Below are 23225 nucleotides of genomic sequence, written 5' to 3'. Positions count from 1 at the left end.
CTCCCTCTTTTCAGTCGCTCGGGGCCAAACCTAAGAGTCATTCTGGGATCTTCTCTTTCGTTCACATCCCACATCCTGCCAGCTCCATGGTGAGAAATCGATCTATTCTCACCACCTCCAAGTTCAGAATACATTTAGGGCCCCTCACCTCTCACACCTACGTGTTCAGAGTACATCTGGAACCCAACCACCTCTCACCCCTTCTAACACCACCGTCCATTCCAGCTGCCCTTATTGCACACCTTTCTTCCTGCAGGAGACTGACAGTGGGCCTCTGCTTCCTGTCTTGCTGTTCTGTTCATAATCAGCTGCCTGAGCGATCCTGTTAATACCTAATTCATATCGTGTGACTTCCCTCCTTAGAGCCCTCCAGTGCTTCCCAACTACCACCAACCACCACCCCTCCGGGCGATCTGCTCCCCAGTGCATCACCACCCTGCTCTCATCTCCTGCATCTCTCTTCTTCACTCTGCTCACACTGGTCCTCTCCCCTGTGCTCCTCAAACACGAGCTCGACTCCCACCCCAGGCTTGCCTGGGTCCCTCTGCCTGCGGTGTTCTTCCTCAGATTTCTGCACTGCTCACTCCCTCCCCTCCTTCAGGTCTTCACTCAAATGCCAGACTTCCAACCACCTGTATTAAAGGACCACCCTTCTCCCCAGCTCCCAAACTCCCTCTCCCCCCAGCACCCACGATTCCCCCCCACATTATGGCTTCATTTTTCTCCCTTTTTACTCCCTAACATACCATGTATTTTACTGATTCTTTGTTCTTGTTCATTTCTTATTTACTCTCACCAGAAAGTAAAAATTTCCCTCAGGAAATGTTTGTCTCTTGTCCATTATGAGAATCTCTAGCCTTTGGAATAGTGCCTGATAGAGTCTAGATAAAAATTTATCGAATTAATTAATTAACTTGTCTTTCTCTTTCTGTGGCACATCTTGACCCTTATACCTATTGGCATCTTAGAGTTTTTCTTAAGGATGCATGGAGTTCTTTAATATATTAAGAAAATCCAACTATTTCTTTTTTTATTAAGTTGCTGGATTGTTTTTTAGGAGATGAAGAGTAATCCTCAGGATAACAGTTTCAGATGGAGGTTATAAAGATATGAAGAAATTGCTTGAGGGCTTGAATAATAATAGGTTATAAGTTCTTTACTGTTTTCAACGCATTTTTCATCTTACTTGTGGCCTAGCCAGGTAAGAAAGACTGTAACTTGTCCAAGCCGCACGAGCCAGAAGAATTGAAGTCAGTTTCTCTAACATGATCAAGACAGTTGGTCAGTTATTTGAAAACATTGAAGTAAGGACTCATAAAAACGTGACACATGCATGCAAAATGTTTTGCTTTAGATCCAACTATTTCTGATATTTGTTACAAATATTTTCCGTTTCTTTACCATTTGGTTCAGTTGTATATTTGTTATAAACTGAAGTCGTCGTAAGATCAAAGCCATTGGTTTCCATAGTTACCATTTTTCTTTGTGTGGCCCTTAGACAGTCATCAAAGCCACAGTCTTCTAGTGCAGAGAGCATCCGGCTGCGTCCCTCTCCGCTCACGCTCTCGTGTCTCCCACAGGCACCAACAGGAAGGTCGTGTACTCCCTGGCCGACTCGGCCAATGGGTTCTTCTCCATCGACAGCTCTTCTGGCATCATCATCCTGGAGCAGCCGCTGGACCGAGAACAACAGTCCTCCTATAGCATCAGCGTGCAGGCCACCGACCAGAGCCCCGGACAGGCCCTGTCCTCTCTGGCCACTGTCACCATCACTGTCCTGGACATTAACGACAACCCCCCCGTGTTTGAGAGGAGGGACTACCTGGTGACGGTGCCTGAGGACACCTCCCCTGGCACCCAAGTCCTTGTTGTTTTTGCCACCAGCAAAGATATAGGCACAAATGCCGAGATTACATACCTCATCCGGTCTGGAAATGAGCAAGGGAAATTTAGGATCAACCCAAAGACAGGTGGGTAAACAGCAACCAACTTAGAATCTAAGTCTTCACCATACCCTGGTTCTCCTCCTAACCCTCTAATCAACCGCCCTTCTTGGTGGAAACAAGTCTTCTCAGATCAGGACCTGCATGCCGACCCCCGAGTGCCCTCTGACACTCTGTTCCAAGGATGCCCCCTGCTAAGTTTCAGCTCCTTGCTGTGGGCTCACTGGGCAAATACTTGGCCCCTAGGTTGGCTCCAGGATTTTTCAGATTGGCAAGCTTGGGAACAGTCATGTGGTTCAAGATGGGGAGATAGTATTTACAGATGGAGCCTCAGAGTCTGTTTGTTTCTCTCTCTTTTCTGTTTGCTTGCTTTTGTTACTTGGGTCCTATATTTCTGTGTTGGAACAGCTCTTGGGGATTAGCCTCCAGTTGCCACTGTCCACACTCAGGTTGCCACTCTCTGGTCACCTACCAAGGCAGACGTTAATGAGTGATCTGCACGGTGACCTTCAGACCTTCTAAACCCAGCACACCGTCCTGCTGGAAGAGATTCCACACCCTCCCCGCAGAGTTTGACTCTGCGGGAGGGTGTGGCATCTCCTGGGGAAGAGATGTCTAGAAAGAAACCAAGAGAACAAAGAGAACCCTAGGGCTTTCTCTTCCTTGGGGAGTTAATAACTATTAAAGCTGTTTTGAGTAAATGAAGAGGATAATTCAGAAAAAAGTTTGGCTATTCTTTGAAAAGTAAACATACTCACCCTTGCGTTTTCAAAGTGTTTATATTAATATTTTCAAAGCTCTTTCATGGATATTCTTATTTGTTTACCTATCCCCCTATGAATAAGCAAGGCAGCCCCATTTCACAGATAAGAAAGGTGAGTCCCTCATACCTTCTGGCCACTGGACATAATTCCGTCATCACTCAAGGAATATGTACTTGTTGAGCAAGAGGGCAAAGGAGGTCTGTTTCCTGTTGGATAATCCAAGAAATATGAGCAAGAAACTATCGCAATTAGCAATGTTCATTTAACATGGCAGATACACCAGATTCCTATTAAGTCATTGGTTATTTCTCCCATTTTCTGTATGAGAAAATCAACTTCAGAGAGGTTAATTTTTCCAATGTGAGTAAGTTGTGGGTGGTGTAGGGATCCAGGATTTGAAGTCAGATCTGCCTGACTCTGGAATACATGTTCTAACCTCTATATAGCACTGCTATGCCATGGGGGTGCAAAAATTGCAGGACATGAGTCCCTGCCTTAGTATAGGAGGGTGGAAACATTAATGGAAGGATGGCAGCAGCAGCTTCTCCCAGCAGTAACCCTGTTTATTAAGTGCATTACTTCAAATTAAAATGTATGGGGATTTTCCTCATTTAAATATGTGTTAGCCTTAGCATGTCTAGTTATGGCCATTGTATATGAATACCATGGGGAAATGGTTGAGTACTGTTTAAATCTGGCTCTGGATAACGAGGTTGGGATGCAAAATAAAGCGCTAGGGGTGGTATTTGCTAAGAAAACATAATTATGGAGAGAAAGAGGCTCTTGCTTTAGGTACGACTTCTATTTCTCACCTTAAGTAGAAGGGCAGGCTTAGCTCCCTGAGAACCTGCCTGTCTGGAAAGAGAACAGATGTGATGTACTCACCTTGGTCCTAGTGACTGTTTTCCAGGTGAGAGAGAGAGGTAAATGCCCTTGAGAACTGCTCTGCAGACGGTACAATGACCAGCTACCAAGGGCAGAAGGCAGGACTGGGTCGCCCACCAGAAAGGGCTAGGATGGGAGGGAAAGAGCACTCAAGGAGCCCCTCGTGGAGGTGCCCCCACCTGGCTGCTTTCACCTGTTCTACTTGCTTAATTTAAGTAACTCTGTGCCATGGGTATTAGCTCTGCTCTGTAGTTGTAGACACTAAACTCACACTTGCTATTTGGCAACGGATTCCCAAGTGTTTCCTTTTCCGTCACATCACTATATCCTGAACTGTCTGAGGTCTTTGTCCTCTTTGTGCCATAAAAGTTTTAGAAAAGCACCTTATTAGTAGGGGAGGCACCTTAGTGGTTAATTCAGTTTAAGAGTTAGGTTAAGTCTGCAAGTATATACTTACTGACGAGGGACGGGGTCATACAATCACGTCCACACATCTTGGTTCATTCTCAGTCTGCCTGGGTCCACTTGAGGAATCCTGGGGAGATGCTCATAGGGGATGCTTGCTCCAGTCCCCCCTCCCAAATTGCCTGAGGGTGAATAATGCCAGAGATTTTCAGGCTGCTTGAGGGAACTTCAGAAGCTATTGCAGAAACATGCAAAGACCTGACTTCTTCAGCATTGTGTCTGATGGATTGCAATGTTTTAACTGACAGCATTAATCAGACTCTGGGTTGCTTTCAGCTGGGCATTAAGTAAACAAATTCCTGAATATCTCAAACTCTTGGCAGGAAATGATGTTACAAATATTACCATGATTGTGGGACTGCTGACCAGAGTTTTTCCTAATCAAATCTAAAGCTCCCCATTTTCCTTCAAAGGGAGTATCTCTGTGTCTGAGGTCCTGGACTATGAACTATGCAGAAAGTTTTACCTGGTGGTAGAAGCAAAAGACGGGGGCACCCCCGCCCTCAGTGCCATGGCCACTGTCAACATCAACCTCACGGATGTGAATGACAACCCTCCCGAGTTCAGCCAAGATGTCTACAGTGCTGTCATAAGTGAAGACGCCTTGGTCGGGGACTCTGTCATTTTGGTAGGTGCCAGTGGCGTGGTCCAGATATCTGGGACTAATAATCCTCAAGAGAGTGAAAAAGTGAGCAGAGTCTATCTTGGATTCTCTTTGCACTTTCTCTTTTCAGTGTCCTTTGGTCCCCAAGAACTTTAGTCAGACACCAGCCTTTCAACTACTCCTTCTCCACGTTCTGTTAGAAAGGGTCTGATAAAGTTCACTTATATCAAGGTGTAAGTGATCACTCATCACTTTCCTCCCAGGAATGTATTTTTTTGAGAAACAAAACAGACCATGGAATGAATTTCTGATGATAGCTCCTACTAGTTTGTGACCTTGGATGACAAGTTAGTAGATGGCTAAGGATAGAATAAAAGATCCTTCCCACCCCCCCCAAATACACACACACACACACACACACATACAGAAGGGCAGCTACAAATGGGATCAAGCTTAAGACTGACTGGTTACTCTTAAAGGAGCTCTTTCTGGAAGAAATTTTTTTCTATACCAGTAAGAGCAAGCTATGTATTAGGAGGACACAGGTTCTCTTAGACATAGAAATTACATTTGGGAACAGTGAGTCAGTCCCGTCCTCAGCATCCTCATCACCCCTAGGTGGGAGAGGTCCCTTCCATCCACCCTCATATCTGGCTTCTGCAGCACCAGGTGTTCATTCTTTACACATCCAAGGTAGACTTCCCAGGCCATTTCTCCTGGGGCCTGAAACTATTACAAGACTATTTCCATACATATAAATCCCAACATCACCAATGTGGAGCAGCAGACAGTGGGGCTGTGTGTTTGCCATGCGGGAAAGGGAATTTTCTTGGACTTCCTTAACATGGGAATGCATAAGTTTAGAAAATACCTGACTCAGTGACAGAGACCATTGTTTTGCCGAATTGGGAAAGAATCACCAAAGTATCCCTATCAGTTAGTTTTGGGTCTATCTTTACTGGCTCAAGGCCTGAGGATAATCAGGCCTAACAATCATCAGGCTATAGGCAGATTAAAAGGAACATAAATAAAATGGCAGCTCTAGTAATGGTGCTTTCCTCCTTCGGCCAACTCCAAATCTCTTCCCCTGGTGCATGATCACTGGCATTGGTTAGTAGAACGCCTAAGAAAACTCTCAGAGTTGTGCCCATTTGTACAGACCTGGGACCCTAAGAATAAACCTTTTCTCTGTCTGTCATGTCATGTCTTTGCTTTGTTTTGCTTGTGTCCTGTGAAGCTAATAGCAGAAGATGCAGACAGCCAGCCCAATGGACAGATTCGATTTTCCATTGTGAATGGAGATCGAGACAGTGAATTTGCTGTGGATCCTGTCTTGGGACTTGTGAAGGTTAAAAAGAAATTGGACCGGGAACGGGTAAGCTAGTTTAGGCCTGCTCCCTTCCCATTCACACCCACCCCTTCACTAAAATCAGGCACAGACTCCATGAGTATAAGTAGGAAGGTTCTCCATTCTAAGTAACAGGAGTGGGAATTCCCTGGTGGTTCAGTAGTTAGGACTCTGTGTTTTCACTGCATTAGCCTGGGTTCGATCCCTGAATGGTGAACTAAGATCCCATCAGCCTCGAGGTGCAGCCAAAAAAAAAAAGAAGAAACAAACAAACAAACAACAACAAAAAAAAACACACATTGAATAATGGGAGTAAATAGGGATGGACTAAAATGCAGCAGGAAGTATTTTCATTAGACCTTAGAAAGAATTTGTTGCCAGTAGATGCTGGTATTTTCTTATTTTTGGAGGCTTTAAAGAAAAAGCAAAAAACTGACTTTCTAGATGGTTTGAATTTTGGTCCTTCCAAAGCAAGAAGGCAGAAAAGTATATTCAGCATCGGGATCCTGTGGTCCTGGTTTCATGAACAGCATTGACCCTAAGTGAGCAGATACAAAAGGATAACCTGAAGGTATCTAGGTCAGAAAGAATGATCCAGCAGATTCCTCTGTCCGAGGTTAAACTAAGTTTCTAAACACTGCCTTTTTTGACCAAAAATATGTCTTCAAAGTGAAATTTACATATGGAAAAAGATGCCATAGGCATGACGCTTAAAAGTAGAAAGACTTCACTGGGTAATAGAAGCCCATAATATACTCCCAAAGTATCAAAACTAATACTTAGGACAGATCAGTTGTGACAACTGTTATAGTTTGAACAACGGCCAAGAGCTGTGGGTCTAACCCGGGCTGATTTTACCCCCAGGGGACATCTGGCAATATTTGGAGACATTTTTGATTGTGACAAGCAGGCAGAGACACTATTGACTACTAGTGAGTAGAGACCAGGGATGCTGCTAAACATCCTGCAACGCACAGGTCCGCCCCTGACAACTAAGAATTATCTGGCCCCAAATGCCAGTTGGTGCCGAGGTTGAAAAAACCCGGTCTAAAGACTCAATGTGAAGATGGCTCATCTTCAGCAAAGCATTGTGAGCCTGCAGCGCCTGAGTGGGCCCAGAAGGAAGCAAGCGCTGTGATTCTTTACTGTCGGCCCTTTGTGCTTTGGCAGGTGTCTGGATACTCCCTGCTCATCCAGGCAGTAGACAGCGGCATTCCTGCAATGTCTTCAACTGCCACTGTCAACATCGATATTTCTGATGTAAACGACAACAGCCCAGTGTTTACACCTGCTAACTATACTGCTGTGATTCAGGTGAGCAAATCTGGCCTCCCAGGCTCTTGTCCTTATGCACTCATCCTCCTTCCTCTGCTGTTAATTACTCATCATGGTTTACTCTTGTTTTTACCTAATATCAACTCATCCCATCATAGGGCTAGTATGAAAAGAGCCTGATTCTTCTACTGCAACTGATTAATAAAACGTCGACAGGCGCTATGGCCAATGGGGTTCTTTCAAGTGTCAGGTGCTTTCCGTACACGGTCTGTCCTCACGACTGCCCTCACTTTCTAGTGAAGGAGGTAAGGATCTGAGAGGTTAAGTAGCTCAACCAAGATCATGAAACTGTTAAGTGATAGAGTCAGCATTTGAACTCGGGTCTGTCTTCTGAAAAGACTGTTCTCTTCCCAGAGTGACAGGCTGCCTTTAAGCCACTTTGTGCTGTTCTAGCAGGGGAGGGAGGTTGATATGAACCATCTCGTTTGTCAAAGGGAGATTGGCCATCAGGCTAGAGCTGCTCCTCATTAAAATCAGTCTTCCAGGGCTTCCCTGGTGGCGCAGTGGTTGAGAGTCCGCCTGCCGATGCAGGGGACACGGGTTCGTGCCCCGGTCTGGGAGGATCCCACATGCTGCAGGGTGGCTGGGCCCGTGAGCCATGGCCGCTGAGCCTGCGCGTCTGGAGCCTGTGCTCCGCAATGGGGGAGGCCACAGCAGTGAGAGGCCCACGTAATGCAAAAAAAAAAAAAAAAAAATCAGTCTTCCATAAGCAGTTTGTTTAGCAGTTTAAACCCACTTGCTCTCTGAAATTAGACTGCAGGAGAGAGTGACTTACTGCTGGGGTTCTGCTCTCAGAGAGAACTTTTCTTCCCAGCTATTTTTTTTTTTATTCAAAAGATATCTCGTGAGCACGGTACTAAATGCCAAGCTACTTCCATTTCCCAGTATTTCTAGAAGCTGAAAGTCCGACTTCAAGAGGATCAGGAAATTCAGTCCAGGAATACTGTCAGCATGGAGGACTTACAGGAGACAGGGATGGATATATGTGTCTTGTGGGGACCACAGATATTTTAGGAAATCAGCCTCAGAATCACCCACCACGTCTTCCCAGGGCTCTGTGGGTCGAAGGTGAGACGAGAGTGAGCCAGTCTTGAGGGGCGCCTTTGGAACAACATTCAAGACTCTGCATCTGGCCATCTATAGGCCCCCAGCTCCCCACACCACTGAGCGCCCCCCCCAGAATCAGGCTGAGCGGCTCTCTGCTCCCTTCCTACCCCATTCTCAGCGAAACCCGATTCCTTCCCCAGCGGTATTTTGGTTTCCTCTCCTCTCTGACGCTCTTTCCAGCAGCTGTGCATTCCTACGCCTCTCCAGCTTCCACAGAGCTGCCCCCAGGCTCTGCCCCTACCCCTACTGCCGTTTCCCTCCATGGCTCTGCACCCCACCTGTCCCCACGATGCTGCTCTCTGTGCCCCCTCCCCCGCCTCCGCTCACTAGCCCAGCGCCCAATGGGCTCTGCCTACTCAACGTTCAGTTTTATGACACGCGTTGATCAGCTTGACAGACTGTTCTCACACGCACTCCAGGAAGTCAGCAGGGAAAGAACAGAGACTCTGAGCCCATGAGCGGTGACCGTGGCTTCTTGTCTGCAACACCATGTGTTCTATTTCACCCTCCTTCCTCGGATGCGACCCCTCAGGCACACATCCTCTTACCCTCTCTCTTGTATGGAGGAAATGGCTTTTATAGAGAGAGCAAACAAATCAGTAAATCTTCTATTTTGTGTGGAGCTGAGGATACTGTCAGTGTGCACCAATAAATCTACGCTGGGCTGGGACGTTTCCACAACTTATTCCAGAGGGAGACGGTGTCTAGTTCCGGATAACCAAAAGGCCACTTGAGAGGAGAAGCAACATGAGAAGTCTCTGAGGTTCTTTTCTCCTCTTTTTCTCCTGCAAAAAAAATGCTCCTCCCATTGTTCACCCCCGAATAATTTTCTTTTTCCAACACATGGTTCTCATAAGACTAATTCAGCGCCTAAAACATGAGTGTGCCCCCCCCCGCCCATGACTGCTGTCATGCAGGGTATCATTGTCTCCATCTCTGTGACCCAAACTCACTTAATCCAAAGTCAATGTCATCAGAAGGCCTGAACTAATGAAAATGACTTGAGGCCCGAGCCGTGGGAATGCTGAAGTCTAAACACAGCAGAGCAAGGAAACCAGTGCCTGAGCCACCGAGGAGTTTAATTTGGTGTTTTCAAAGTAAGGACAACCTTGGGCCCAAGAAGGAGTAACTAGGAGCCTTTGTGTTTCCATCTGGGGTAGAAGGCAGAGTTTCTGCGAAATCATGTTGGCATAATGACATCCGGACTTCCGAAACTTCTGATGAAGTTACAGATTCCTTTTCTCTTCCTTCGCTAACTGAGGAATATCCATCCCATCCCCTTTCCCTTCCCTTAAGAAACAGCAAAACTGTGTTCTGATGGCTGGGGTGAAAAGCCCTGTTTTTCACCTGACACCTGCCTTTGTATTTTTCCTGGGAAGTTGCCAGGATGTCCCCCTAAAGAGTCTGGTATTGTGACTTTGTGTCACCACGTTGGGCCTCCACGTAACCGTGCTGTGGTAAGTGTGACGAAGTGCTTTCCCATCCTGAAAGGTTGATGTTTTCTTGGCCCGAGAGGATTTCTGACATCGTCATGAAGGCTGATGAGCACTGTGTATCTCTGGAGCCGTTTGGGTGAACTCAGGGCCATTCCAGCCTTTCGAGGACAAGGTATAACCAGCAGCATCCTTGGAACCTGCAAACCCATTCAAAGCCAAGTCCTCATGTTTTCACCTGCAGCTCACTGTCTATCAGGGCAGCTGTGGAGTGGCAGCCAAGGATGGGAAACATGACCCTTACAGAGGCCAGCACATTTTCAGAAGACAAGATAACATCACAGGGAATCCCTTCCGCAAAAAAAGCCCTGTTTTTAGCACAGCACTCTCAGCCGGTAATGATTGGTTTGTTTGTTTTTTAATGTGAAGAGAGGTGTAATTTTATCTTCCCTTTTAATATACTCTGTTATGCAGGAAAATAAGCCAGTAGGCACCAGCATTTTGCAGCTCGTGGTGACAGACAGAGACTCCTTTCACAATGGGCCTCCCTTCTCCTTCTCTATTTTGTCGGGAAACGAAGAGGAGGTGTTCGTGTTGGACTCGGATGGGATCCTGCGCTCAGCCGTGGTCTTCCGGCACATGGAGTCTCCAGAGTATGTGCTGTGTGTCCAGGTACAGCCTCATCCTCTGGCCGCATCAGGCCAGCTTTCTCTCGTGCTGGTTGCTGTGCCCCTTGGTTGGGTTTTCTTTGTCGAACAAGTCAACATAATTCATTACTGTGCGGGAATGTTCCCCTTTTAATCTCAAATTCTGTTTCACACCAGTAAAAGTGGCCTCTGTATGTGAAATTGAACAGGAAGGAAAGGAAGCATCATGGTTCAAGCGGGACATTCCTGTAGGGTGTGCCGGGCTGACGGTCACTGGGCTTAAATCTGCATTCTGAAAATTCCTGGGGTTCTAGTTGAGCCCCAAAGACAACTCATTTGTCAAGGCTTGTTGCTTGGTACTGAGAAGTATTTCCCAGGTCAACCCAAGTGGGGAAGCAACCAATCCTTGTCCTAATGTGATTGAGCTATTTCATGGCCTCTGCTTTTGAAGAGACCTCTGCTTGGTAAGTTTCCCCAGTGAGGAGGGAGGGGAACAGGGACTCAGATGGCAATGGCCTCCCAACATTTCAGCTTCTTCAAGGTCATGGTGTAAAATGAAGTGAGACAAAGAGGCAAAAGTGGCAGTTATGGGAAGGGTGTGGATAAGAGCAGGAAAGAGAGAGCACCAAAAATTCACTGGGTGCAAATTTTGCCAGTACCAAGATGTGGGTCCCGTCAGTGAAACTGAGCGACTTTTTTTACCTGCAATTGGCACAGAGGGCAACCTAAACTCATTATTAATGGTGGCAATAATAACAATGGTCATTCTTTATATAGCATTTAATCGTGTACCTTGTTTCTTTGGATAAATTATGGCTTACTCTACTCCAGGAAACCTTCCAAATTAATGACTTCTGGCTCCAAGCACATTGACAAACTCTTCAGTTGCCACCCACGCGTCCAACAATATTATGTGAATGATTTTATATCACAGTATAGGTCCTCAAGGGCAAAGAGAGAGTTTTAGTGCCTTCTCACAGAAGCTAGTACAGTTCTTTGCATACCTTCTCCGGTTGTTAGAGAGCATATTTCACAACTCAGACTTTGTAAACACCATGGAGAGCTTCCTCCTACTAGTCCCTTATATTAAACTACCACCAAGTCACACATTTCTACCTTCATAAGGTCCCCGTGTGCATCAGGTTTGTTCCCTTTGCCATCACCCCACTTTATTCTATATCACCCGATACTCATACTATTGCAGAAGCCTCCTGGATGTTCCTCTGGCTTCAGCCTCATTCTTTTCTGATCTATCCCTACACCCCTCCAGGCTAATCATTCCACTTTGATTATATCCGTCCACTTTGATTATGTCATTCCACTAAACCAGAGGTCAACAGACTATAATAGCCCCTGAACCACATCCTGTCCTCAGCCTGTTTTTATAAGTAAAGTTTTATTAGAACACAGCCTCACCGATTCATTTACATATGCTCTGGGCTTCTTCTCTGCTGGAATGATAGTTGAGTAGTTGATAGAGATCATATAACCCCAAAGCCTAAACTATTTCTTATCTAGCCCTTTACAGAAAAGGTGTGCCAACCCCTAAACTAAATCCATCTGAGCTCCCTAGTGCCTGAAAACTTGTGAATTCTGGCTCTTTCAGACTTTAGGCAGACATGACTGTCCAGTCCTTCTCAGGCCACAAGCCCATGAATCTGCCACCTTACACCCAGTGGCTTCATGCCTTTCTGTCACCTTTCTGATTTTCAACATCTGAGTGGGCAACCTCTGGCCTATAGAGTCCAAACTCATCACTGTCTTTTTTTTTTTTTTTTTTTGCGGTACGCGGGCCTCTCACCATTGTGGCTTCTCCTGTTGCGGAGCACAGGCCCCGGACGTGCAGGCTCAGTGGCCATGGCTCATGGGCCCAGCCTCTCCGTGGCATGTGGGATCTTCCTGGACTGGGGCACGAACTCGTGTCCCCTGCATCAGCAGGTGGAATCTCAACCACTGCGCCACCAGGGAAGCCCCATCACTGTCTTTTGAAGCCATACACAGTTTCACTTCAAGTTCAACCTAATTTGCTAAATTTATCTCTTCTTACATGAATTTTCCATTTCAGCATCTCTGGTTCATATAATTTATTTTTAAACGCATATGGTGATGGTAATAATAAAAATAACAACATTACATTAACTCTCACATACTAAGTACTTCTCTGAGTCAAGCCTGTGCTAAGTACGTTGCAATCACTGTGTCTGTTAATCCCCACAGTACAAGAATCCTGTGAGGTAGATATGACTATTTTATTCAAATTAAAGATACAGAAATTGAAGCTTGAAGAAGTTAAGTGACTTACTCCAGGCCAGACACATAGAGGCAGAGCCAAGATTCAAACTCAGGTCTCTGTGATGACCAAGCCTGTGCTTTTATACTGCCTTCTACATACAAGGACACATCTCCCCAGATGGTACCTGGCCTGCAAGGTCCTTTGCAGCCCCACATCCTGAGATACCCTCCCTGGGGACCCAGCCCCTGAGAATCTGCCCTTCTCAGAAGTCCTACAGCACTGACTACCTTCACATTGCACATGGCAGGTACTCAGTAAAGATCTGTTTCAGGGTAGTGGTTCTGTCAATTCTTATGTAAAGAAGGAAGTCAAAATGGGTTTTTTCAGGCTACCTATTTTGCCCTTCAGTGTACCATCTTTTATTCTAAACCTTGATATTGTGTACTTCTCACTTTAAATAACATTGTTTCTTAAATGTGCAGAAAAGTGCTGTCTGGTCCAATCAAAAGCAAAGAAGCCAAAGAGAACAAAGATTTCTCCTACAAGTGGGAATGCCAATTTATGGGGTTCCCCTGTGGCTTCTGTCCAAAATTAAAACAAGGCCAGCCTGTTGTGGGCATGCTGGATCCTATAGCACCCTCTGTTCTCCCTCCCAATTCACCCCCCATGGCTTTATTGTGTTGACACATTTTATTGTCCATAACAGAGTGTACATATGGGGACCCCAGGTGATAAATCACTCCTCTTGCTTAAATGCACATCCTCAACATTTTGCAGAATAGTGGCAGGGGATGGAGGAAGAAGCAAACGTGGTTAAAGGAACAGACATCTTCAGAGTTTTGTTGATTTTTTTTAATTATTATGGTTTTTTTCTTACTTCCTTGGCTTTCTCCCTCTTGGTTGTTTTAGGCAAAAGACTCAGGCAAACCTCAGCAAGTTTCTCACTCCTACATCCGCGTGCGGGTCATTGAGGAAAGCATCCACAAGCCCACAGCCATCCCCCTGGAAATTTTCATTGTCACCATGGAGGACGACTTTCCTGGTGGGGTCATTGGGAAGATCCATGCCACAGATCAAGACGTGTATGATGTCCTCACATTTGCCCTGAAATCGGAGCAGAAAAGCTTGTTCAAGGTGAACAATCATGATGGGAAAATCATCGCCCTAGGAGGCCTGGACAGCGGGAAGTACATCCTGAACGTGTCAGTGAGTGATGGCCGTTTCCAGGTGCCCATCGACGTGGTCGTGCATGTGGAACAGCTGGTGCACGAGATGCTGCAGAACACCGTCACCATCCGCTTCGAGAACGTATCCCCTGAGGACTTTGTGGGGCTGCACATGCACGGGTTCCGGCGCACCCTGCGGAACGCGGTCCTCACCCAGAAGCAGGACAGCCTGCATATCATCAGCATCCAGCCCGTGGCGGGCACCCATGAGCTGGACATGCTGTTTGCGGTGGAGACGCCCAACAGTGAGTTCTACAAGCCGGCCTACCTGATCCAGAAGCTGTCCAACGCCAGGAGACATCTGGAGAATGTCATGCGCATCTCAGCCATCCTGGAGAAGAACTGCTCCGGGCTGGATTGCCAGGAGCAGCATTGCGAGCAAGGCTTGTCGCTGGATTCCCACGCGCTCATGACCTACAGCACAGCTCGCATCAGCTTCGTGTGCCCGCGTTTCTACAGGAATGTGCGCTGCACCTGTAATGGTGAGTGCAGTTCGGAGATTTCCCTCCCCAGTCCTGAGCTTTCAGAGGTGGCCTGGATTACCATCCTGGCCTGCATGCATTCGTTCATTCACTCATTGGACAAAATATTTACCGACCGCCAGCGATGTGCCTCATCACCATGAGGGATGCTGGGGCTGCAGGGTGAACAAAACAAGCTCTGCCCCTTCTCCGGTGGAGCATGTAGCTTATGGGCGGCACAGACATACAAATAGGCTGTCATACTCCACATGAGGAGTATCATTAGGGGAAGTACAAAGTCCTGTGGGAGGACCCTATCAAGAGGGAAGTTTTCCTGAAGGGACTATCCTCTAGGTTGAGATAAAAGATAAGTAGGAATTAGTCTCTCTCTGTCTGACTTACTTCACTTAGTCTGATAATTTCTAGGTCCATCTGTGTTGCTGCAAATGGCGTTATTTCATTCTTTTTTATGGCTGAGTAATACTCCATTGTACGTGTGTGTGTGTGTGTGTGTGTGTGTGTGTGTATCTATAGATATATAGAGATATATACCACATCTTCTTTATCCATTCATCTGTCACTGGGCATTAGGTTGCTTCCATGTCTTGCATATTGTAAATAGTGCTGTGATGAACATTAGGGTGCATGTGTCTTTTCAGATTAGAGTTTTTGTCTTTTCTGGATATATGGCCAGGAGTGGGATTGCTGGATCATACAGTGACTCTATTTTTAGTTTTTTAAGGAACCTCCATACTGTTCTCCATAGTGGCTGCACCAAATATCATCTGATATCACCTACATGTGGAATCTAAAAAAAAATTATATGAGCGAACTTATTTACAAAACAGAAATTGACCCTCAGTCATAGAAAACAAACTTATGGTTATCAAAGGGGCAAGGTGGAGGGTATAAATTAAGAGTATGGGATTAACAGACAACAGTACTATATGTAAAATAAACAACAAGCACCTACTGTATAGCACAGGGAGCTATATTCAATATCTTGTAATAACCTATAATGGAAAAGAATCTGAAAAAGAATATACTTATATATATATATGTAGAACTGAATAACTTTGCTGTACACCTGAAGCTAACACATCATTGTAAATCAACTATATTTCAATGTTAAAAAAAAAAGTAGGAATTAGACGTGTGAAAACAGGTAGGGGAGGAACAGCATCCCAGTGGAGGAGCTGTTTGTATGAGGCTTAGGGGCGAGACAGTAACCTACACTGAGGGGATTGAAAGAGATTTCCAGTGATGACAAAGGAGACTTTTGAGTCAGCCCAGTGATCACAGAAGAGCCATTAGCCAGGGTGAAGTTCTAGAAATTATCTCAAAGCAGTGGGAGCCATTGGCTCATTTGATGGGGAGAAGTGACAGAATCAGGTCTGTATTTCATGAAGAGCCTGCTGGCTGCAGAGGTGAATGGGTTAGACGGGGCCGGGCCAGAGGCAGGGAAACAAGTTCAGAAGCTATCGCAGAGGGTAAAGGCAGCTGGATTTGCTTCAGTGAAAAACAGGGGCCAGATATTCTGGAGCACAGTCAAGGGGTGGATTTAGCCCTCAGAGCGGCAGAGATGGAATGGTTTGTATTTGTCGACGTAACTAGGGTCACTGAACCTTGACCTTCCCTGGTCAGAGGCCATAGCTGCACAGAGTCGCATGACCACAGTGGTCAGCAAGAAACCTTGCTCTCTCTCTCTTTTTCTCTCTCTGACATGTGGCGCCATAAATTCACTGCCCTCTTCGAAGAAAATTGCACCTGGAGTTTTTCTAGCCAGTGAAAACTTGGCCTAAAGGTACTGTGGCCAGAAGAGAAGCCATTTATAAAACATCCTTTAGGTAATTGAGGACAGGCAGGGCCCCTGCCCTCTTCACTTGTAGAAAGTTTTGTGTTGCACTTTGGAGAATGAGTTCATCAGAGAAAGGTCCCAGAGATCACAGCTCCCTCGAGAGACCTTTTGATGACCTCCAAGCAGCCTAGAAGAGTGCTGGCCACTCACTCTGTGGTCCCCAGTGAATTCTGTTTGTGTTTTCATCAGGTAGATGTAGTGCTGTCCAAACTGTTGAATATGTAACTTAGCTCCAAAGTAGCTCCAAAGTAACTCCAAGCACGTGTGCTAGGTGAAATGCATTTCTGGCAGAAGCCACCAATGTGCAGGATTTATGAATGCCAGTCGTCCAGACCCTACCTATATTTCCTTTGTAGGCAAATTGATTTATGCACCAAAGCTCTGCTAGAGCCTTCCTGCAGTGATTCACAGCAGGGTTCAAAAGAGGTTCGAGACAGGACAGGGCAGACTCTGCAGGAGAAACTAAACCAGCTAATTAATCCTTGTGCTCTGAGAAATCATTTCATTCAGTAAAAAACTGTGGTACCGGCAATGTCCTAGGCACTGCAGACTCAAAGTGAAAAAAGACACAGTCCCTGCTCTTAGGAGCTGGCTATTGTGAACTCAGCTGTTGCAAGTACCTGTTTGCATTAATAGTGTTCTAAGGAATGCTGGGGAGGAAAAAGGACAGTGTCCCTATCGTGGCCAGAGGAAAGCTTTCTGTGACACTTAGGCACCAGAGACCACCTATATTCTAAGTTTTGAGGGATGAGTATGAGTTCTTCAAGAAGAGACAAGGGGAGGGCAGGCTTAGCAGTTTTCTTCAAAGCAGGGATTTAGATTTTGTTGGAGAGAGGGGTCTTGCTCTGCATTTTGCATGAGACACTGATGTTTTCAATGCAGTGAGTTTCAAGGTGGTATCCTGGCCCAGGACTCCTGTCCTCGAGTCCCCATAAATCTTTCCACTCCTGGGAAACCCAGAATGCTGGAAGTTTTTGTGATTCAGCCCCCAGACCTCCCAAGAGGAGGCTTTCTCGGTTTAAAAAGTGAGCATTTCCTGAACAAGAACTCTGTGCAGACTCAGCCCCACTTCTCAGCCCCTTTTCACCTTTAAGTCACTCTTGTAATTAAGCTGCAAAATAAAATACTGGCTTTTAGTGGTAAAAGGACCTCAAAACATCATCTGGCCCAATCCCCATCTTCAGCAGCTGATATACGATAATCTCCCTTTTATAAATGTGGTAGCTCCTTGCCTTGCCCAGGGCCATACGGCTGGTGAGAAGGTCATGCTGATTCAATAAAGGTTCATCTTGGGCCCCTGTTTTATTACCTGCATCTTGAGAACAGGAACTCTTCCATTTTTTATATGATTCATAACCCCAGTGCTATGTACTCTATAAGAATATTCAAATAACCCCATTTTTCCTGACTGATCACCAACCTCACAGACCCATGGCAGAATAGCAGAGGATCTCAGACTCCAGTATGCCTGTGGCTTAATAGAAATGCCCACTACTGAAACCCACACTCAAATATAGCAGGAGGTTTTGGGTGGAGCCTAGGAGTCGCTATATATGTAGCCTGGGTGATTCTAATTCTGGCGAGTTTGGTGAGGGAACCAAACTCTAAGAAATCTCACATCAACATAAAATAGAAAACATTTCCTCTGGGTTCAGAGGGCAAACTCTTAATTATAATAGTAATAGCTCTCTCAGTTTTTCTGAAGTATCCTCTTAAATAAAAATACAGTGAAGAACTGTTAAGGAAAGCATTCGTCATTTTAGACATTTCCTCATTTATTGGAAAGGAGAGGTAATTGAAGTCAGTAAATGCCCCCAGGCCCCCAGACACACACACATACACACACACACACGCACACCCAGTATTGCTGCTTGTCTGTTTACCCTAGAAGGCTGGCAGATACAATAAATGGACTTTCTCACCACCTGGTGGAACAATTAGAATGATAAATAGAGGTAGCTGCCCATTCTGGGCTGTGTAGTAATATTTATACAGATTTGGCCTCAATATCCTACCCTTCTCCCAACTTCCAACCCACCTTTCTCTCATGCAGACTTTTTTTTGGGTCAAATTAACACCATTTACATCTTAAACCAAAATGCTGAGTTGCTTTGACAAAATGCAAACAGGCTTGAAATTTAGTGCCAAAGAGCCTCATTATATTCCAGCCCCCATGAAGCATCACGTTTGAACAAAAGTTTGAGAGCTACAGAGTTCTGAGGTCGTGCGGTGGCTCCTGGTAAACTTTAGATGTTCAGTGCACTTTGGCACTTCGGTAAGAAAGCCCAACACCAACCTACCTAAACGATGGGGAATGATAAAGGCCCTTGAGCTCCTATGAGGAAGCCAGAGGACAGAACACGGGGGCAGCCCGTGGGGCAGTGGTGATTGTCCATTTTGGAAAATTTTCATTGATTTTTCAAAAGTCTAATCTAGAAATATATCAAAAAGGAGACGCTTGTCCAAGAGAATGGACTCGCCATGAGACCATCAGAGTTTAAGACCAATGTGTTTATGAGAATATTAGTGGAAGTGGATGCCTGATTTGTCTAGTCCTGGTTCAGATATGGAACCCAGACTAGAAACTGGAGCTCCAGTAAAATGCGTGGAGCGTCTGCCGTGGGTGAGCCCTGTGCTGGCAGGGGTGAGGGTGACAGCAGCCGTGCCCTCAGCCAGTGGTGTATGATGCCACTGTAAGGGTTTGCAGGGCAGGGAGAAGAACACTGAGGGTGATGCCACCTGCACTAGGTCTGAAAGGATGCCTAGAATTAGGTAGGTGATGGGGAGGGAGTCCTTCAGGCTGAGGAGCATTAGAGCCAAGGAATAGAGGTGAGAAACCGTGTGCAGTGCGGGGCACAGATGAAGGCAGGGACAAACATCCAACTAACATTTAGTGAGCAGTGACCTGTTACTGTGCTGTTTTTCACACATGTGTCATTGCATTTAACCCTCATCATAACCCTAAAGGGTAGGTATCATGAACTTTCCTCAAAAGCTCAGGAAACTTGGACTTGGAAAGATCAGTTGACTTGCTCAAGGTCACAAACTTAGTAAGGGTCAAGCTAGGATTCACACCTGGCTGTCCTAACCACCGTACCCTATCACCTCTGCACAGATTTGAAAGGAACTTGAAATTCACCCAGTCCAGCCTCCCACCCACTACAGACATCCTGTTTACTGTACTCCTGGCACAATCATTCAGCCAAGGTTTGAACCCCAGTCTGGGCACTCACTACCTCACAAGATGGACCTAAGACAACTTCTCTCTTCTAGGGCACCAAAATCCACCTCCTTGTGATGTCACCCAGCTCCACCATTTAGAGCTACACAGAACCTGACCTGTCTAACCCCTCCTGTACAAGTTGCCCTCCAGTCATCTAAGGATAGTTTTTAGGACCCCTTGAATCTCTTTTTCTAGACAAACAACAGAAGTTCCTTTGCTCCTTGGCTGTGAAAAATAGGAGCTAGAAAGAGTTGTAATTCCTGTAGTTGGGGCACAGAATAAACATAAAGGAAGGAATCCTCTGTTCTACTTGAAGGAGTCCATGAAAGGCGTTGGAAACAATGAATAGTCCTGGGAAGGCATTTTGAGCAGAGAGAGAATTGAGGAGAAAAGCCCACCCTTTCATTTGCTCACTCACTCAACAGTGAATTAAATACTTTTCCAAGCCTTAGGCAGGCTGCTGGAGATACAGTGGTGAGTGAGGCTAACATGGTCCCCATTCTCATGGACCAAGAACCAGCATCATGTACTGAGCGAACAACAGGGAGCTCAGTTGGATTGAGTTGGATGGTGGGGAGTCTGGACAGTCCTGGAAAAATATGGTAGGACAGGTAAATGGAGCCTGTGAGAGGCAGCCACCGTGATGTACTTCTCATAAGCACAATAAAATAAAATAAAATGATGAACGCTTCTGTAAGGCAGTAAGACACTTAAAACTTAGCCTTGACAAGTTTTTAAAAAACATAAAACAACCTGAGATTCAGTTTGCACTTGGGCTGGGGATTGTTAATGCTAATTCTCAAAGGACAGAGCCCATTGTCCCAAACCCAGGGATTCTGAATAATTTAGTGTTATCTCCGAATCTTAACCAGATTCCCCCTAAAAACTGGGAAGTTTTTATTTCTCATTCACAACAGATATGTCTCTGCAGATCCCTGATCTCCAGCATGCATGGGTCCTGAAGTGCCAGGAGAGGTTTGGAGGTGCCCACTGTGGAGGTGATACCAGCTTCTCACCATGTGGATAATCCCTTATATATTCCATCCACACACAGCTGCCCCAGAGAGGATATCTTGAATGAAATTGTACTCAGCTTTTAGCAGAATCATCCAGAAAATATGGCGGAGCCAAGCAAACACCAATCAACATGATTCTGTGCTTCTGGGAGAACCACAAGGAACCACTTCAAAGCCAAGGGACCTTAGGAGAATGTGTTTTAAAACTTCTTGCAGGCCAGGAATTAAGAAGGAAGCTTATTGACTTATGTGGCATTGGCTGAGATATGGCATCTTGGCAAAGCATGTGAACTCAGGGTGTAGGATATTTACCATCAGTCATTAGATCCTCAGTATAATGAGGCAGTGATATAAATAAAGAGGCTGAATAAGCTCAAAATGGCAGCAATAATAATCACAGCTAAATACCGATGTATTAGCTAAAGGCATAGACTTAACGCTGGGAGCTGTGGGAATTCTGGGGAGATAAGGAGAGGAGAGTCATACATAGGGAAATAAGACCCTTTTAAAACCACGGGAGGATCACCTTCCTCCTCCCTGCAGGTTCCAAAGCTCTGAGCTTCTGCTCAAGTGAATTGTATATTGTCAGCTCTGTAGAAAGTGACCTAAATTTCCACCCGAGCGAAGTTTCAGGGGTGGGAAACCTTGTGATGAATGGCCACATCATGTGCACATTTCTCCTGGTAGAGAGACTTTGTGAAAAGAATACCTCTGCCCGAGATAAGCTTGTGAAGGGGCTAACCCAGCTGCACATGGCCTGTGACGCTGATTAATAAAAAGCTCCTCCCATGCACACAGTATTTCATATCATCTGTCAGTTTACAAATCGTGAATCTGACCCAGAAAGAACAGCAAGAAAAGGATTACACTGGAGTTTAGATCTCTACCATATTGTCAGGCTAGTGTCTCCAGTTTGGGGACCTTGTAGTCATTTGTTTTTACTCTAAATTTTTTTCTTTACAAGTTGCTTTCACGTACATTAGCCCATCTAATGCTCACAACTCTATGAAGAATCATTATCCTCATTTTTCACAAAAGAAAAGCAAGACCCAGAGAAGTCAAGTGACTTGTTCAGAACCACACAGGAAATACGTTGAATAATTAGTCAGGGCCAAAATCCAGGGCTGCTGCTTGTCAAGGCTGCACCCTTTCCTATTACACTGCCCCACCTTCCAGAGGGGACCTAGGGATGGGAAACAGAGATTTCTCTGCCTGCTTTGTGCTCTGACAATTGCTAAAAACATCTGATCCTTCTGCCGTGCCCTGACGCACCACAAATGGTGTCAGCTGGTTTGATAAAGTGGGACCCTTCTCCCTTCATGCTCACTCTGGCGCCAAACTGATGGATGCCTGGAGATGCAGATCATGAAAATCTAGAGCCTGCATTCCCCCCAAGCTGTCACTGATCACAGAACAAGTTAATTAAACCTGGATTATTTAACGACAGTTAATAAGATAAACTTCCTCCCAGAAGCCAATGGGAGCAGACACTGTTGTCCCTTAACAGTTGTAAGGAAGTGGATGAGGCACTTTCTTCCACCAGAGAGAGCGTCTTTAAGACTTCCAACGATAGTAGGTATGAGTGCTTCTCTGCAAAGGGGATGATGTGAGCATATGTTTTCTAAAAACAAGTTAACCCCTCAACAGCCGTTGAAAGCATACTGGATTCTATGTTGCTGGAGACTTTACGGCTTTGGCTGGGAAGAGGGTTGTTATCCCCAGGAAAGTGTCCCCAAAACCCAGACCTGGGTACATTGGAGGTCAAAGCACACATGGCATTGTTCAGGGTTGGCGTATGAGGGTCAAGTCCCTCTCACGATAAATATTTCAGAGAGGACCTAATTTCTTATCATAGCTGAAGAGAGGGAAGAACTACACTATCGCATATGGGGAGTATTTGGTTTGGGGAAACCTGTTTTTCAGTAACCAGAAGTCTTTCTCTACTTGGCAAAGACTGCATGTCATGCACATGCTCACATCTGTCCCCAGCTAAGGAGAGTGTTACATTTACACTGACCTCCAGACTCTAATCTGCCTTCAGACTTCCTTGAGCCACAAGAGAGCAGACAGTGAACAGAGCAAACTGACAGCAGCAGCTGGAGCCAGAACGTTTATGGCTACTCCCGTCCCTGGCTGGGAGGCAGGGAGGAGGGCCCCTAGGATTTTTTAAAGCATCGAGAGACAGATCGCTTGCCAGAACTGTCCCTTCTGCCTTAGGAAACCTATTAAAAAGAAAAGGAAGGAAAAATAACCTATCAAAGTCAATGACTGCTGGAATGAATAGAAATATACATTATTATATGTTTAATATTTATACTAATATTAATTTAGAATGCACTTATTATAATATATTAATATATTTTCGATCTGTCTTCCAGCTAGAGTTTTTATAAAGGGGGCTGGATCTAATGCAATTCATTAATTTAATGAATTTAACTATATGGGTTCTACAGTTATGACATAAGGAAAGAAGAAGAAAAAGAGCTGTGAATTTGAACTCCAGTTACTGATCTAAGTGACTCTGTGCTTTAACCCAATGTAAGCGATGTGGGTGATAAAGTGAGAAGCCCAATGCTAACTACCAGGGCAGGACTGGTGGTAAAAGAAAAGGCCAAAATATGTGAATAAAAGGGAGAAGTACTCAAATGCTGTGTTTATTCTGAAATACAGTGATTAG

At 45.5% G+C, this 23225-nt stretch overlaps 1 protein-coding gene across 1 annotated transcript in view; it reads left to right on the top strand.

The window, feature by feature from the left end:
- Positions 1-23225, top strand: part of FAT3 (FAT atypical cadherin 3) — a gene marked incomplete at its 3' end in the record, with an annotated part of 712901 nt that overhangs the window by 652330 nt on the left and 37346 nt on the right. The window contains exons 16-21 of the mRNA XM_082629104.1: positions 1581-1974; positions 4475-4685; positions 5899-6036; positions 7180-7323; positions 10359-10556; positions 13674-14472. Of these exons, the coding sequence (XP_082485230.1) occupies positions 1581-1974; positions 4475-4685; positions 5899-6036; positions 7180-7323; positions 10359-10556; positions 13674-14472 (1884 nt within the window). The remainder of the gene's footprint in view (positions 1-1580; positions 1975-4474; positions 4686-5898; positions 6037-7179; positions 7324-10358; positions 10557-13673; positions 14473-23225) is intronic.

This window comes from Mesoplodon mirus (assembly GCF_964341445.2).
Source record: "Mesoplodon mirus genome assembly, chromosome: 7".
In the NCBI taxonomy this organism is placed as follows: domain Eukaryota; kingdom Metazoa; phylum Chordata; class Mammalia; order Artiodactyla; family Ziphiidae; genus Mesoplodon; species Mesoplodon mirus.
The sequence above is the reverse complement of the archived record's forward strand: the minus strand, read 5'-3'. Positions and strand labels throughout refer to the sequence as shown.